This window comes from Sorex araneus, chromosome 3 (genome assembly GCF_027595985.1).
Source record: "Sorex araneus isolate mSorAra2 chromosome 3, mSorAra2.pri, whole genome shotgun sequence".
Taxonomy (NCBI): Eukaryota; Metazoa; Chordata; class Mammalia; order Eulipotyphla; family Soricidae; genus Sorex; species Sorex araneus.
This window is the reverse complement of record NC_073304.1, coordinates 26,923,995-26,941,151: the sequence shown is the minus strand read 5'-3', so window position 1 is coordinate 26,941,151 and position 17,157 is coordinate 26,923,995. Positions and strand designations below refer to the sequence as shown.

The 17,157-nt window shown below is 44.2% G+C and overlaps 1 protein-coding gene across 1 annotated transcript in view; it reads left to right on the top strand.

The window, feature by feature from the left end:
- The window catches only part of LIN52 (lin-52 DREAM MuvB core complex component), a 105,445-nt gene extending 89,435 nt beyond the window's left edge, over nt 1-16,010 (top strand). Inside the window, exon 6 of the mRNA XM_055133758.1 lies at nt 14,098-16,010. Within this exon, the coding sequence (XP_054989733.1) occupies nt 14,098-14,153 (56 nt within the window). The 3' untranslated portion in view covers nt 14,154-16,010. The remainder of the gene's footprint in view (nt 1-14,097) is intronic.
- Nucleotides 16,011-17,157: the final 1,147 nt, after the last annotated feature.

Below are 17,157 nucleotides of genomic sequence, written 5' to 3'. Positions count from 1 at the left end.
AGGGATCATTCCTGGTGTGTCAGAGGATTATATGGGGTGCCAGGGATCAAGCCTGGTTCAACCACATGTAAGGCAAGTTCCCTGTGTGCTCTGCTGTCTCTCCAACCCTAGGAAAGAGTTTTTTAAAGCCTTCCAGAGACAGAAAGATAGCTCAAGTGATATAAAGCATTTGAATTCAATTGTGGTACCATATGGTCCCCCAAGCTGTGCAGGTGTGGCCTTAGTGGCCCACAAGCACCACTGGGCCCAGCAGCACTGCCTTGCCAGCCTGGGCACAGAACTGTCAGACCCACAATGCCAGGCTGAGAAGCTCCAGGAGTGGCCCCCCCCCGCCCCAAAAAAAAAGTCTCTTCCATTGATTGATTTGTTGTCTTATTAGGTTGAGAATATGAACCATTATTCACATGAAACCATAGAGCAAACCATTAAAATTAAATTATCAGCTAGAACAGGTGATTTGTTTTAAATTGGTTATATCAGCATCTATGAAATAGAAGAGGAATCAAAGTGAAAGTTAGTCATCATTTATATACGGTTGTTGAAAATGTGATAACAAACAAGTTGAAATTTTGTTGAACTAGTGAAAATCTAGATTTTTTTTTTTGTAATTTATTTGTAGTCATTTAACTGACCTAGATTTTATTTGGTTTTTTAAAAAATTATGTTCCCTTAGTTAAGAAAAATGCCTCTTGGGGGCTGGAGCAATAGCACAGCGGGTAGGGCATTTGCCTTGCATGCGGCCGACCCGAGTTTGATTCCCAGCATCCCATATGGTCCCCCAAGCACCGCCAGGAGTAATTCCTGAGTGCAGAGCGCCAGGAGTAGCCCCTGAGCATTGCTGGGTGTGACCCAAAAAGAAAAAAAAAGTCTCCTCTTCCTAAGAGTTGTTGCCTTGTATTTGTTTCCTCTGTTGTTGGGGGTCCCAAAGTGTAGAAGCCCAGGGATTGGCACTTGACCTGTGTGCAGTACCAGGGATTGGACTCGTGACCTCGTGCTTGTTACAAGGCAAGTGCTGTACTGCTGAGCTCTCCCCAGGTCCCTGCCCAGGAATTGAAAGTAGTCTTTCTACTAACCTCTGGAGCTTTTTTCTAGAAGATTCAATGAATGAGTAACTAAGGGCTCACTATTTCTAACTTCCAGTGAATTTTCTAGAAAGAATATGTTGAACCTGAGAGCTTTCTTCATAGCTGTATTACGAATAAGCTGAAATCTGTGCTCTTGGATTTGCCAGTATAATTTCTCAAATTACTAAGAGAAATATTGTAAGGCTCATTATTAGGCTAACCCTGGGTAAGATTTGGTAGACTTTAACATATAATCTGCTTTTGATTGTTTGATCACGTGTAATTTTTCCTCATCCAAAGAATTTAATGATGGAAATAAACTTCCATGACATGGAAAGTCACCTCCTTTCTAAAGCTTTTCCTGTTCATCCATTTCCAAGCCTTCTGCAGAATTAATTATCCATGTCTCTGTTGCCTGTCCTACTCTTCATTGTATTATGATATATAGTGATAATGAGAAAGGCTGTATTTCCAGAGAAGGCTTTGGTGAGGTTTTCTTTTTTATTATGAAGATTTTTTAAGCATTTACTAACGAGAAATGTTACAATGAACCTCAGGTACCAACCTCTGTCTTCAGTAATTGTCAATTTTCTGATGTTCTTATTTAGTCCCATCCCCCTTACAACACCCTTTTTTTTTTTTTTGCTTCTTTTGGGTCACACCTGGCGATGCACAGGGTTACTCCTGGCTCATGCACTCAGGAATCACCCCTGGTGGTGCTCAGGGGACCATATGGGATGCTGGGATTCAAACCCGGGTCGGCCGTGTGCAAGGCAAACGCCCTACCCGCTGTGCTATCACTCCAGCCCCACAACACACTTTTTGCTGTGGTTGTATTGTTTTCTAGAATATTTGAAACAAAACAGTGTTATTTCAATTATATACATATATCTGGACCTGATAAGACCCTTGAAAAAGAACAACACAGTAAAATAAAATTAAGGATTCCTTAATAATACCCAATAATCCATGTCTGTGTGACTTAAAATTGTGTTTTTTTATGATTGTTTGAATCAGGATTCAAAGACCATAGGCATCTGATTGACATGATCTTGAGTAATAACCTTTACTGTAAACTCTACTCACTACTTACTTCCTTTAGGACTTTTTCTTGTAGGATTTAATTGTTTTGTTTTTGAGCCACACCTGGCGATGCTCAGGGGTTACTTCTTGGGGGATGCCAGGATTGAACCTGGATTGGCCACATGCAAGGCAAGCACCTTACCCACTGTATGCTTGCTTAATTCATGACTGAAACTTAGTTGTTGGTGCTGTGACTTATCTGGATGATTTGATGGAGGTGGTGCTGTTCATAATATATTTCTCCTCTCCCTCTCCTCCAAATTTCCTGTAAAATCTGGTAGCGCTGGAGATGAAGTTAGGTTTTGATTCAGATTTCCAGGCAAGAATGCATCCTTCTTGGTGTTCTGGACTTGCTCAAGCTGTGCCTGGTAGTTCCATTTTCAGCTGAAAAGCTCTTAGTCTCATCTTTCTCATAATTATAATGGTGAGATTATTGCTTATCTTTTTTTAGTAAGGGTTTCATCCAGTGATGCTTGTGGGCACACCACTCCTGGCAGTGCTCCCAACAGTTCAGTGCCGAGGGGACCTGGGTGGCCAGTACTGGACTCAGTCTGGGGGCTGGAGCAATAGCACAACAGGTTGGGCATTTATATTTGCCTTGCCACACAGTCGACCCGGGTTCGATTCCCAGCATCCCATATGGTCCCCTGAGCATGACCCAAAAAGCAAAAAAAAAAAAAAAAAAAAGATTAATCATCAGGAAGAATTTTTTCTAGCACTTATGGAGCACTTTATCCAGCCTGGCAACAAGGCTATATTATTTATCTGAAGTCACCATCTAATAAGTGATAGATTCAGGTGTAAGTTTCTAGTGCTATGTAATTATAGTTTTGTTTTGTTTTGTTTTGCCATATTAAGTCATCCCAAGGAGCCAGAGCAATAGCACAACCAGTAGGACAGTTGCCTTACACGTGGCTGACCTGGATTCAATCCCCTGCATCACATATGGTCTCCCAAGCTCCAGACTTTTCCCTCTGCACAGTGCGAGGAGTTAACCCTGAGCACCATCAAGTGTGGGCCCCCCCAAAGAAACAAAAATTAAAAAATAGTCATCTCAGATGACAAGAAACTAAAGCAATATTGCTAGAACTAACTGCAGTTGATAGTCATATTCTTTTTGTTGTTGATTTAAATTTCTCTTGTGGAGGCATAGGGGTGCTGGGTGCCACACCGGCAGTGGTCAGGTCCTACTCCTGACTCTGTGCTGAAGGGTCACTCCTGGAGATGCTCAGGGGACCATATGCAGTGTCAGGAATCAAACTGGGGTCAGTGGGCTGGAGTGATAAGACAGCGGGTAGGGCGTTTGCCTTGCACATGGCTGGCCTGGGTTCAATTCCCAGTATCCCGTGTGGTCCCCTGAGCACCACCAGGAGTGATTCTTGAGTACGAAGCCAGGAATAACCCCTGAGCATCACCAGATGTGAGCCAAAAAGAAAAAAAAAAAAAAACTGGGGTCAGATGCATGCAAGGCATACACCTTAGCCCCTATACTATCTCTGTGACTCTTAGTACCCATATTCTAATTTTGCAGATAAATTCATCTTAAAACTGACTTAAAGAAAACCTCTCCCATCACTCCCCCGAGTGTCTTGTCTTTTAAAGACTGCAATATAAATCTCCACGCCAGTCATACACAATGTGTTGTTGTGGTAGAAAAACAGTGATGTGAATAATACCTGCTTACAAATCAAGACACTTGATGTATCGTGGGCCCCATGTTTGTTGGATTTTGCAGTTTCATGTGCAAAATTTAAATGTATTATTTTAAGTTCTATATTTTTGTGTATTCCACTCTATTTCAGATCTCTATTCTTAGATTGTAGGGTTCCATTAAAAAAAATAAATAATCTCAGCCCCTCCTCTTTCTCCAATCTCCCTCCCCCCCACATTCATTTTGTATAATATGGTAATGATATCACCGTAGCAGTAATTACGGGTCATCTTCATTTCTTTCATCTCTGCCTGTTCTGATGGCTTCATTCCTTTGACGGAAAAGATTTGGCTCTGGGTGCTATGATTATTTTGTTAAGCATTATTCGAATAGACAGGAGTGAGAGAAATTAATCAATCCAAATGCAATTAGCATCATGTTTAACCCAGTGATGGACGTCTCAAGGTGAAACAGCCAGGGGAGTTTCAGACATTATTATTCAATCCAGTGGTTCTTATCTAAATTATAATCAAGAGAGGTTTTTATTGGCTTCTCAGTGTGAAGATGTAACTCTTTCCCTGCCCTGGAGGTCAGACTGGGCCTTCATCCTCTGTAGACTGTTCTAAGTTGCAAAGTTATCTAATATCCAAATCATTGCAAATGTGTGATCTGTACTGTGATCTTGGATCTCATTTCCCTGAGAGTAGATTCTAGCCTGAGGATCTAACATGGAGCAAAATATTTTGTGTACTGATCAAGTCACTTTGACTAGTTGCTGTTCTGTCTCGACCTTACATGATAGATTATTATTGCTGTTCTTACTTTATGGATGAGGAAATTAAGGCTGTGTGAAGCTACTAGCCTTTGGTCATAATAAGTGTTTCACCACGATGGATTGCTATGTAAAGGCCCTGAAGCATGAATGTTCTGCACAAATTTATGAGTATTTAATAAAAGTTCTCACCCCAAGAGTATCAATCCATCCTTGGGTCTCATTGCCTTTCATTCAATTGAGTTTACCCTTGAAAAGGGCTAAGTGAAACTGTGAAGTAGGCCTGCCAGCTGGCCCTCTGAAAATGAAAGGAAGTACAGATAGGAAGTTGTTGGTTCTCGTTTATTGAATACAGATCTTTGGGGATGGGAGGTGCTTTATTATTGTTTTGGTTTGGCTTTTCTTAGGGAAAAGGATGATGGGAAAATGTTGAGTACCTGGAATCCAGTCTTGCTTCACTCTTAAAAGAGGGCAGGGCAAGGAGAGTTGATAGAGAAACACAGGCTTTGGCCTGAATACAACATTTTTCAAATGCCTGACAATTAAGATTCTTCTACTTGTGCCTTCAATCTTCAGGCATCATGGCTGACACTTCCCATATTTTATGTTCGTGCTTGATGTTTTGTATGCTGAGAATAAATCTGTTGGCAGATATTCCTGTCCTTTTTCCCCCCTGTTGTGAAAAGGCATTAAAATTATTTTCCATATTGAAACTGTCCAAATTTGTTTACCTGAACATGGAGTCTTAGACTTTCAAGGATAAAACATTCTCCGGGAGTAGGTCTTACTATGAATTGAAGGAAAAATGATCTGCTATAAAATTATCTTTCTCACAGTCCACTGGAAGATACACTGTCCTTAGCCAGCCCACCTCTTTTTTAGCAGAAAAGGTCTGTTAGAGAAACAGAACACCAAATAGAATGCAAATCAGAAAAGTGTTCCCTAAAAAGGTATTTTGGACAATTCTGAAGGTAAAGATTTTGATGGTCTTGATTTTGACTACACACCCAGGAGAGTTGGTAGAAAATTGTCACAGACCTTCTTGCCTCCCCACCACCTTCTGAGGGTCACCAAGTATCCTAATGAGACAAGTTCAAAGTCCCACCTCCTCCAAGAAATGGCACCAATGCCACCTGCTTTTATTAGAGACATTAGAAAGTGCTTAGTCCTTCACTTGAGTTATTGATCATTCAGTGGTACACTTTGTGCTGAGGTTTCAGCTAAAGCATGGTGAAGAAGCTTAGTCTGGCAGACTGCCCTGGCACTGCTCTGCTGTACCCTGGCACTGTGCCAGGATAATGGCAAAACTTTCCACATCCCTGCAAGAGAGAAATCAATATTATTACTCCCATTGGTTTTGTTTTGTTCCTCTCTGAGGTACCAGAACTCCTGTGAACAGCTAACTCCATCATCTCAAGGCCACTTCTAATTTTTTTGTCTTCCCTAATATATGGTTCACAGTAGTACTCCATGGGACTCACTCTACTACACACACAGACACACACACATACACACACACACACACACACAAATCTGCTCTGTAACACACTGATAACTAGGAGATCCCTCTTGCCATAGTTCTTAGAATGCATTCAGTTATAAGGACCATAAAAAGTAATTTGGGGCAGAGGACAGAGCGTGTAGGGTGCTTGCCTTGCATGATGCTGACCTGGATTTAATCCCCAGCACCCCTTATGGTCTCCCCAAGCCCACCAGGAGTGATCTATGAGAGCAGAGCCAACAGTGAACCCTGGGCACCAATGGCTGTGGCCCCGACCCTTAAAAAATGTAATTCGGAGCAGGGGTTTGGGCCACACCCCTGCAGTGCTCGGGGGTTACTTCTGGCACTGTGCTCAGGTATCACTTCTAGTTGGTGCTGGGTATTGAACTGAACTCAGCCACAATCAAAACAAGTTCTTTAACACCTATACTAATTTTCCAGATCCCTTCCCCAAGAAAAAGTAATTTGAAAGTTAAAACAAATTCTGTAGGGGTCCGAGAGATAGGGCACTGGCCAAGGTACTTGCCTGGTACCAACTGACATGGGTTTGATACCTGAGTGCAGAACTTAGGAGGAAGCCTTGAGCACTGCCAGGTGTGACCCAAAAATAACAAAACAAATTTCTACAAGTAGCATCATTTCTACAAAGCATCATCTATGCAGTTAATTAAATGATAATTCGTCACATTGATTTAAACTTAGATTTTAAAAATTGGGTGGGAGTCCAGGGACCCTACTGACAATTCTAGACCAACTGGGCTGGCAGTTCAGTGCAAGGAACTGAGGATGCCAAGCAGCCTGGACCCCGAAGTACCTGGGCAATCCTGGTAGTGCTAAGGGCTTCTAGAGCTGCCCCTGGCAATGCCCAGGGGACTGTGGGGTACTGGGAATCAGACTTCTATAGAGTACATGCTAGGCATGCACCCTTACCCACTATTCTGTCTCCCTCGAGGCCTCAGACTCAGTTTTGACAGAGGGTGCGACTGGTATCGTTCACAAAAGGCATTTGCCTCTAGTTTTTGATCCTCGAGTGTACATGTTGCACAGACACAAGTTGTTCATGTTTGTACTTGTTTTGCATTTGAGATCTCTTAAAAAATATTTTGGCCTTCTCAGTCTGCACATGTGTTCATTTGGTACAAACAGGGTAACTCTTCTGTGAAGAAGTAAGGAGCTGTTTCTGCTCTCTGTGGCTGATGGAAACCCAAGGGAGGCTGGGAAGAGAGTTCAGCACTGTAGGGCCTTGCACGCAGCCAACCTAAGTTCCATTCCAAGTACCCCACATGGTAGCCTGAGCATTGTTCATTGTGGCCCCCAAAACAAATTAATAATAAGAATTTTGAAAACCAAAAGAACCTGCTATTTGCTGCAGAACTTTGATTCCCCCAGACTAATTTAGAAAACCACAATTGGGGGCCGGAGTGATAGCACAGCAGGTAGGGCATTTGCCTTGCATGCAGCCGACCCGGGTTCGATCCCCGGCATCCCATATGGTCCCCCAAGCACTGCCAGGAGCAATTCCTGAGTGCAAAGCCAGGAATAACTCCTGAGCATTGCTGGGTGTGACCCAAAAAGCAAAAAAAAAAAAATAGAAAACCACAATTTGGTTCCATCACATCCTGATCTGTATTCTTCCCTCTCCTTCTTCCTGTCCCTTCCCTTCCCATTTTCTTCCTTTCCTTCTTTTCTATGCATTGAACCCAAGGCCTTGCACATGCAAGGCAGGTACTGTTGAGCTATATCTCAGCCTCTCACCACATGCTGACCAGACTGTCTGGATTCTTCCATTCTTTCATTTCCCCCTTCCTTGCTTCTTTATTCCACATAAAGTAACGTACTTATGTATCTAAGCATATATTTGCAACGCACACCCACCCCTTGTTTTGTAACTGAGTGCCTAATGGCATATTTTAAATGGATTTGGGTTGAGAGAAATGCTTGTCTTGTGAAAATACCGTCTGTCCCCTAGTAGCATGCTCATTTAGCGCCCAGTGCACAGCTGTTACTGTCTCCAGTTAGGGATAACCTACTCCAAAAGAGATGAATCCTGTGTAGCTTTTCCTCTTAGCCTCTTGCCACTTCAATTTCTCTGAGTGAAAGAAAGCGAAAGTCACACCACAGCTTGTATGTGTTTGACCTTTGGGTCACCTTGGACAGACAGAAAAGAAGCTGAGAAAGTGGACTTGGGTATTGGTGCAGTGGCCCAGGGTTGTTGTGAGGGCCAGTCTTTGAATCCTTGTTGGTCTAATGTTGAGTGGCCTCTTTCTAAAGGCTGCGTTTGCTGATCTTTCTTGCTGCTCGTTGGAGAGGCTCCAGCAGTGGCCTGCTGTGCTCTTTAGGATGTGAGAGAACCAGTGGAAAAGCAACTCTTCTCCAGCTCACTATCATTCTCAGTCATATTATGCACAGAATAACTTAAACATAATTTGCATTGGAAGTTAAAAACTAAACATTATGCGTCTCTTCCTTTCATTAAAAGTTATTCATCTTTGCACTGTTTCCTACATTAAAACCACGTCTCGTTTTCTCAGGCAATTGCCTCAAAGTTATAATTTGGAAACTCTTTCTCTGTAATGAAAACCATATGTCATGGGCAAAAGTTGCAGACCCCGGCAGAGAGGGCTGGTCCCGTGAGACTCTGCACCCAATCTCGTTAGCCAGGGTGCCTCTGGTAATCCCTCATCCCCTCACGGGGGAGAAATCAATCTGTACCACTGAATCTTTTCAACCAGCCACCAGAAAATTTACTGCAGCGAAGGCGGCCTGGAGGTAGTCACTGTGGAAAGGAAGCGGGAAACAAGGCTAAATGTAGAGTAGAGGAATCAGGGAGCCCAAAGGATAAATGATATCCAAGCACGTACCGGGGCTGGAAAGATGGTACAGTGGGTAAGGCACTTGCCTTGCACGCGCTAATTTAGGTTCAGTCCCAGCACCACATATGATCCCACGAACCCCACCAGGAGTGATCCCTGAGCACTGCTGGGTGTGGCCCAAAAACAGAACAATAAAACATGAAGGGGGGGACACCCAGTGATGCTCAGGGTTATTCCTGGCAGTGCTTGGGGGACCATATAGGATGCCAGGGATCAAACCCGGGTAGGCCGTGTGCAAGGCAAATGCCCTACCTGCTGTACTATCGCTCCAGCCCCACTGTATTTTTTTCAGCAAAGCACAAACCACCGGGTTTTTTGTTTATTTTGGGGTTGGGGGGGAGCTTTTTGAATCTCACTTGGCAGTGTTCAGGGGTTACTGCATTCAGGAATTACTCCTAGTGGTGCTCGGAGGACCATACAGGGTGCCAGGGATCGAACCCGGGTCAGCCGTGTGCAAGGTAAATTCCCACTGTACTATCGCTCTGGCCCCCCCAACATTTTTTACTAAAAAGTACACAGCACCTTCAGGCCGGGCTCGGGCAGTCATGGCCACTCGAACCAGACAGCCCTCAAGAAACAGTGATGGGGACTGGAGTGATGGCACAGCGGATAGGGTGTTTGTTTGCCTTGCACGTGGCCGACCCAGGTTCGATTCCCAGCATCCCGTATGGTCCCCTGAGCACTGGCAGGAGTAATTCCTGAGTGCAGAGCCAGAAGTAACCCCTGTGCATTGCCAGATGTGGCCCAAAAAGCAAAAGAAAGAAAGAAAGAAAGAAAGAAAGAAAGAAAGAAAGAAAGAAAGAAAGAAAGAAAGAAAGAAAGAAAGAAAGAAAGAAAGAAAGAAAGAAAGAAAGAAAGAAAGAAAGAAGAAAGAAAGAAAGAAAGGAAAGAAAGAAAGAAAGAAAGAAAGAAAGAAAGAAAGAAAGAAAGAAAGAAAGAAAGAAAGAAAGAAAGAAAGAAAGAAAGAAAGAAAGAAAGAAAGAAAGAGCGAGCAATGGGACTACAGAAGCAGCAGAAACCTGGAAGTTGACTGTAGTTGATCCATGTACTGCCGTGGTGTTCACACAGCCCCTTCTCTCCCACTCAGCACCAGTTCGCATGACCACTCTCTGGTGACAGGTCCTTTCATGGCTTTCTCAGGTGATGTCTGCATAGGAAGGACTGTCAGCCCTGATGGGGCTTGGAGGTCACGTTGCTTCTTGACTTCATGATTAGAGGGGAGTAGCACTGTGGTCTTGCTGTTTGACTTTGTATTCTTAGAGAATTAATCTGGAATTTGAAAATAGTTAACAGCTTGTAATTAATCTCTTTTCTTTTTTGGTGGGGGGTGGCTTGTTTTTCATTTGGTTTTTGGACCACACCCAGCAATACTCAGGGGTTACTCCTGGCTCTGCATTCAGGAATTACTCTTAGTGGTGTTCAGGGGACCACATGGGATGCTGGGGTTGAACCCAGGTCAGCCATATGCAAGGCAGCACCCTGTCTGCTCTACTGTTTCTTCAGCCCCTGTATTGACTCTGTGAAATTCTCCCTGGCATTCTTGTCACTGGGTTTATCTTCTAACACATTGTGGAAGAAAAGATTCTGGAGAGAAAAGAGGAGCTAGAAATGCCAAACTGAGGAGAATTCACTCTTAGCCTGGCCGTTGTATTAGAATTCTACCAAGACATCACTGTTGGGAAGAAGGGTTGGAAAAGGACAGGGGAAATAGAAATATTTACCTTTCCTGTAAATAAGCTGTTGCAATCTCAAAATATTTCAAAGACTTGAAATCCTCGGTAGGAATTACTTAACAAAGTGCATTTACATTTATTTTAAAAAAAAAAAAAACTCTTGGAGATCTGGAGCAATAGTATAGTGAGTAGGTCACTTGACTTGCATGTGGCTGACCTGGGTTCGATCCTCAGCAGCCCGTATGGTTCCCAGAGCTCCTGCAGGAATGATCCAATCATCACCAGGTATGACACACCCTTCCCCCCCAAAAAACTCCGTGTGTGTGTGTGTGTGTGTGTGTGTGTGTGTGTGTGTGTGTGTGTGCGCGCACGCGCCCATAGAAGAGGAATACAGAATAGTAGCAGGAGGCCGTCTCCTACTCCTAATGGGATTTTGTAGCAGCATGTGCGAGTTTGTTTCAGAAGTCAAAAATGAACAGATGTTGGTATAAATTACCTCTGTGTCTGATGTCTTGCAAATTAAAAGCGCGGTTGGCATCACTAAACAATTTCACTAGGTTTAGAGGGGGGTGCAGTGTGTGGGTGGTGATTACTGTAGTGGGTCGGTAAGAGTCTTCACATGGCAGCAGAGCCGGAGAACAGGGTAAAGAAATGAGGAATCAAATAAGGGGTCTGTGAATTAATCAGAGATGTTAACATCTCTTATGACAAGTGAACAGGAGGGCACGTGCGCTGGCGCAGCCCCTGACCCACAGCAATTTCACTGTGCACAAAAAGGGGTTGGTGCTTAGGATGTGATTTATCAGGCACAGCCCTCTTTTAGGGAGCAGCGATGTCACGAATTCGTATATCTCCTATATGGGACTGGCAAGTAGGAAAACTTTCTCCCCTCCCATGTAGAAGATGATGTCTTTTGAATTACTTCTACTTTTACGGTGGTTTCCTGCAGCTCTGTGTACTTAGATTAGGTTGAAGGGGAGGAATGATTGAGTGGAAAAGGGTTGTTAAAAGGGATTGGTTAAATTCAAGGAGAGCTTGCCCCTGAGAGACTTTGGAATATCCTTTTATTTTCCCTTTTAAATCCTTTTGATCCCTGGAATAGATTGGATCCTTTTGTATTTTAAGTCTTTAAATATTGGTGATTCTCCCACTTAGGAAAATCAGTAGTACAGAGTTGGGGGAGGCGATGCGGGGGTGGATCTGAAGAGCAACATGCAGAAATAATAAGATGATGAGTATAACGCTGCTGGTCCAGGATTTGGGGAACAAGGCTGCTTTTTTCCCAGCAGAGTTTTGTATTGCTCGTGTCTGGCTTCCAGGGCACCTGCTTCTCGCCATGTTGTAGGATTATCTGCTACTGTGTTTAGAGTCCTTAGTCAAGGCAGGGAGGAATAGTTTAGTGGGTAAGGCACTTACCATGAATGTGGCTGGCCCCAGCACCACGAATATGATCCCCGCGTAGTGCCAGGAGTGATTGCTGAGTACAGAGCTAGAAGTAAGCCATAAGCACAGTTAGGTGTGACCCAAAAACCAAACGAGAGAGAGAGAGAGAGAGAGAGAGAGAGAGAGAGAGAGAGAGAGAGAGAGAGAGAGAGAGAGAGAAAGAAAAGAAGGGGCTGGAGTGATAGCACAGTGGGTAAGGCGTTTGCCTTGCATGCGGCCGACCCGGATTCGATTCCCAGCATCCCATATGGTCCCCTGAGCACCGCCAGAGGTAATTCCTGAGCACAGAGCCAGGAGTGGCCCCTGTGCATCGCCGGGTGTGACCCCCCCAAAAAAAAAATTCCACAATGCAGAGCAGACAATGGAGCATTCTGTGTCACAAACACGACTTATTGTTGGTCCATGGAAAGAAAAGGAACTTTCCTGTGTTGTTACTTGGTTTTGGTTTGTATATTACCATTCATTCAGCCAATACTTGCCCAGAAGATAAGGTCTGGCACCATACTAAGGGCTGGTGATATAAAGAGTAATGGAAGACAGCTCTGTAAACAAATCATTGCAAGTCTTTTAAGAACTTTCCGTGTGTAGCATGGGGTGTAAATCCACCAAGGAATGAATGGTCAGTTTGGTATCAGCCTGGGTGGGGTTGTGAGGCAGGACTTAGCACTGGGGTAAGATCCATCCTGGCTTCATGGGATTTCTTTTCCCTCTCTTGGAGCTCAGGCTCTGTGAACTCGGGCAGTGAACAGCCAGTAGCTCTCGAACCTTCCCCTGGTTATACAATTCGTCATTGAACAAAGCTGGAATCTGCCTGGAACGGTCCTGTGTCAGTGATGGTGGGTGGGGAGGAGCTGCAAAGAAACCAGGCCAGGGGCTGGAGCGATAGCACAGCGGGTAGGGCGTTTGCCTTGCACGCAGCCAACCCGGGTTCGATTCCCAGCATCCCATATGGTCTCCTGAGCACCGCCAGGGGTGATTCCTGAGTGCAGAGTCAGGAGTGACTCCTGTGCATTGACTCCTGTGACCCAAAAAAAAACCAAAAACGGCCAGACATCCCCCTCAGCAGCCCTGTAGGGCTTTGCCGCGCTGGCCAGGTTGCAACTTGCCCTTCAGAGGTTGTGTGTGCCCCCTCCCAGAAAAAAAAAAAAGCAAAGAAATATTAAGTCTTCTTTTTTATTTTTGAGGACTGGCTTATCAGAGCTCACACAGGTTGGGGTAGAGAGGTTGTTGCAGAGTGACCCGTTATAATTGAGGAATGTTTTACTCTCATTTTGGTGCCTCGTGTAGGAAAGTAGCTGTATAAACCCTCTTGTAACTATAGCATCCAAAGATTGATGATGCAGAAAGTCGGAGAAAGCAACATAAACCTTGCCTGGCTATATTAAATATCTAAGGATTGACAATGCCGAGAGAGAGAGGACCAAAGCTCTATAAACCGTGCTTTATGGCACCGACCCCAGCTGAACCGCGCCAAGGGAATATAAACCCTGCTGTATTACAGAATCCAGGGCTGCTGCTGGCGAGAGATGGGGAGAAATGATATCTGATTTTTGATTTGAAATTATAAATGACCAGAGACCAACAATCCAGAGGAGACTCTAATCTTGGTTGGATTGTAACCTCCAAGAGCAAACCCCCTGAGATGTTAGCATGAACATTTAGGTAGCACGGAGAAAGGGGGTGGGGAGGGAGAAAATGAGCTGGGAGAGAAGAAAGAGATTGAAACTATTTGGGAAGCTGACTTGATATCCAGTTTTTTTGTTTGCTTGTTTTTGTTTGGGGCCACACCCAGTGGTGCTCAGGGTCTGCTCCACTCTTGGTGCTCCGGGGTCACTCCTCCGGGGTACTTGAGGGACAGTTGGGTGCCGGGAATTAAACCCAGCCTCCTGCATGCAAAGTGTGTGCTCAGCCCGTAACGGTCTCCCAAGACCCTCTCCGTCTGGTTTCATCGAGCTGCGTATTTTTACTGAGGTCTTCTGAGGTCTCCTTTCCAAATGGTAGGCCTTTCTTGATCTTGTATGTGTTTTGTGATTCCAGCCAGAGAGATGACTCGGGGGAAGTTCCTCAACATTCTCGAGAAGCCGAAGAAGTAACAGCTGCGTGGAGAGGCTGTCCTGGGGCCTGGCACCGCACACCCGCAGTGCCGCTCTGCATCTGCGCGCCCAGTGGAGCCAGGTGGTCGCCTCCTGGACCAACCCTCTCCCTTGCTCCTGGTCTCTGCACCTCTGCGGACTTGCGGCAGCAGCAAGAGAAGAATCTGCTCGACTCACGGATCAGTGCAGTTGTTCAATCAGCTTCTAGACTTCGCCCTTCTCGGCCTCTGATGTTGGTAGCAGGGGGGTCGGGGGCAGATTGTTCTTAAAGGCCCAAGTCCTGCTTTCTCGTTTCTAGAAATGGTTCAGGTGTCCCGGATCTCACCTTCGATTTGGCTCGGCGATGGCAAAGTCATTGTGACATGTTGATTGGATGGGTTCTTTTGAGTGGTACTTGATCTCTTAGGAAGTATGTAGGATGCAGGGAAACCAAAGAACGATTTGATTTTAGACCAGGTCTTCTGGCCTGACCAGAGAGTTCTCCGGTGTGGACTAGGTTCCAAGAATGCCCAGCTAAAAACACCAGGATCTTCCTGAATCTTCTTGAATGTAAAGAAAGTTGTTTTTAAATTTCTACCCCTGTCCTGACCACTCCCGTCCCCAATTCCTTTCTTATCCTACCTCCCAGCCCCCGTTGTTGGTTCTGACGTAGGAAAGAAGATGGAACCATGTGTATTGAGTCCATCCTGGGATTAGCTTGTATAGTGAAAGGCAAAAGTTGCACTAGGTACTAGACCTCAAGGCCAACTTCAAGGAAAACAGAAAGGATTTCTGAGTTCCAGTTCATCTGTTACAGATTCGATCCAGAAAGTCGTGGCCGGAAAGCTAGAAAAAGATGAATACTTGCAGGATTTCCCACTTGATGGAAAACTCTACCCTTACGTGAATGTGCTGCGGGTGATGGCAATGTCTGACTCCTTTATTCACACTCAGAATACAGAGCTGAGAGTTCATTATATACCACGAAAGAAAACCAGAATTTCCTGGCTTAAACTCAAGTCTTATGGGGAACTCTTTGAAAGTTACTTATCTGTCTCTATGTTAAAGCAAAAAAAAAAAAAAATCTAGTCTGTGGACAAAATTTATTATACATTTGCATATATTGTCTTATAAGCCACCCTCAATCTCATGCTTGAGAGGTACATGGGGGTTCCTCAGCCTCTGAAAGATTACCCCTGAGGCAGTAGTCCGCTGATGTTGGGACACAAAAGTTGTCAAGTTTTTGTTCCTCAGTTTAATGACTTGTACCCATTTTCTGACTTCTGACGTTTGTACCCATGAGCACCTGTGCAGTTTTACTTACTAAAGGAGGGAAAATGGAATACAAAACACAAAGGGTGGATATAAGACAACATTCTACTCAGATTGCTATAGAGAAAGTTAGGTTGGAGAGTCTTTGATTTTTAACATAATCTTATTAATAACATTCCTAAATGCGGTTGAGAAAAGGAGGGAGGGGGAAGAGAGGGAGAATAGTGCCATGTATCAAATCCTTCCTTTACTCTATTTTTTAAGTCCATCACAACAAGCACTCTTTTAAGTGTGTGGGGAAATTGGGAAATACGGATATTGGGCTACCTTCCAAAACCAACTGAAGTGTATAACCTGAAACTCTGTAGTTGGTTTTCTGGTTCTGCTTTAGCCTCTTCCTTTTACTGTCACCAGCACTTAATGTAAGTAGATGTTTTAGAATTACAATATTTATTGGATTTGTATTTGTTGTCCTTAGAAATGTCAATGATGTATTTTTATATTAATAATATAAATCTGTGTAAAATGTGTGTATATGTGTTTCAGGGTGTTAGAAGACTGTGCTTTGTATATTTCTGTGTCCTTATAATAAATATGTTCCTTTTATGGGAGAGTGTTTTTCCTCAAAAAGCCAACCCGGGGTTGGAGAAAGAGCCCGAGGTTAAGGCACTTGCCTAGCATGCGTCTGTGTCTACAACCCAGGTTCAAATCCCAGCACCACATTTGATCCCCTGAGCACCAGGTGTAATCCAAACAAACAAAACAAAAGCTAAGTTGAGGCCACAAACTAAGCTAAGAGAGTATAGCGGTAAAGGCACTTGCCTCTCACGCCAGTTTCCCTGGTACTACATACAGTTCCCTAAACGCAGCCAAGGGCCACTCCTGAGTACAGGAATAACCCCAGAGCATTTTCAGGTATGATCAAAAAAACAAAATAAATAAATAAAAGCCAAGTTGCATATTTAACGTGTAAATTTTGTCAGAAAATTCCACTGTAATTCCCTTTATATCACAGTGGGAGATGAGGGACTTGAGCTCCCAGTGTCACTGGAGTCTATCAGTCACCCATTAGGAACCTTTAATACCTGCCTGTGTTTGCTAACAAGGTCGCATCTCCCATCCTGACCTTAAAAACGCGCCCCAGGGAATCCCAATCAACCTCATTTGACTTCTTCCTCTCCCATATAGGAAGTCACTATTCTGGTTAATTAATATCTGAGCAATTTCCATTTCCACAATTGAATCCCTAGAGAGTCAGATCCCTTTTGCACAGGTCAAACTCTCCTTCCTATAATACCCCACTGTCCAGTAGAAGTTCTTTCTTCCCCCTGCATTCTGACACGATGGATGCATTCTAGCCTTAGGACTCTTACCCACTCTCTGACTCTTTAAGCAATCTGTGTAGTCTTTCCACCCTGCTTAACGCTAAGCTTCTCCAGGTTACAACTGCTTTCTGCTCATCTAGTTCTTACGTGTCTCCTTTGATCTGGGAATTCCAAACCTATCTGTAGACTTCCAGGTAAATGTGATGGATTGAAAACAAATGTTTCTCTGCCACCTACTAAAACCATTCCTGTGAGTTCTTTAACTCTGCAAGCACTAGAGAAGGGAAATTATCATCAATAGCACAGCTGTCACCCACCTATAAATTACCCGCTCCAGACCTTTAGAGAAAATGTTCCATTTTAAAGAAAGCAAAACGCTGGGGCTGGAGTGATAGCACAGCAGGTAGGGCGTTTGCCTTGCACGCAGC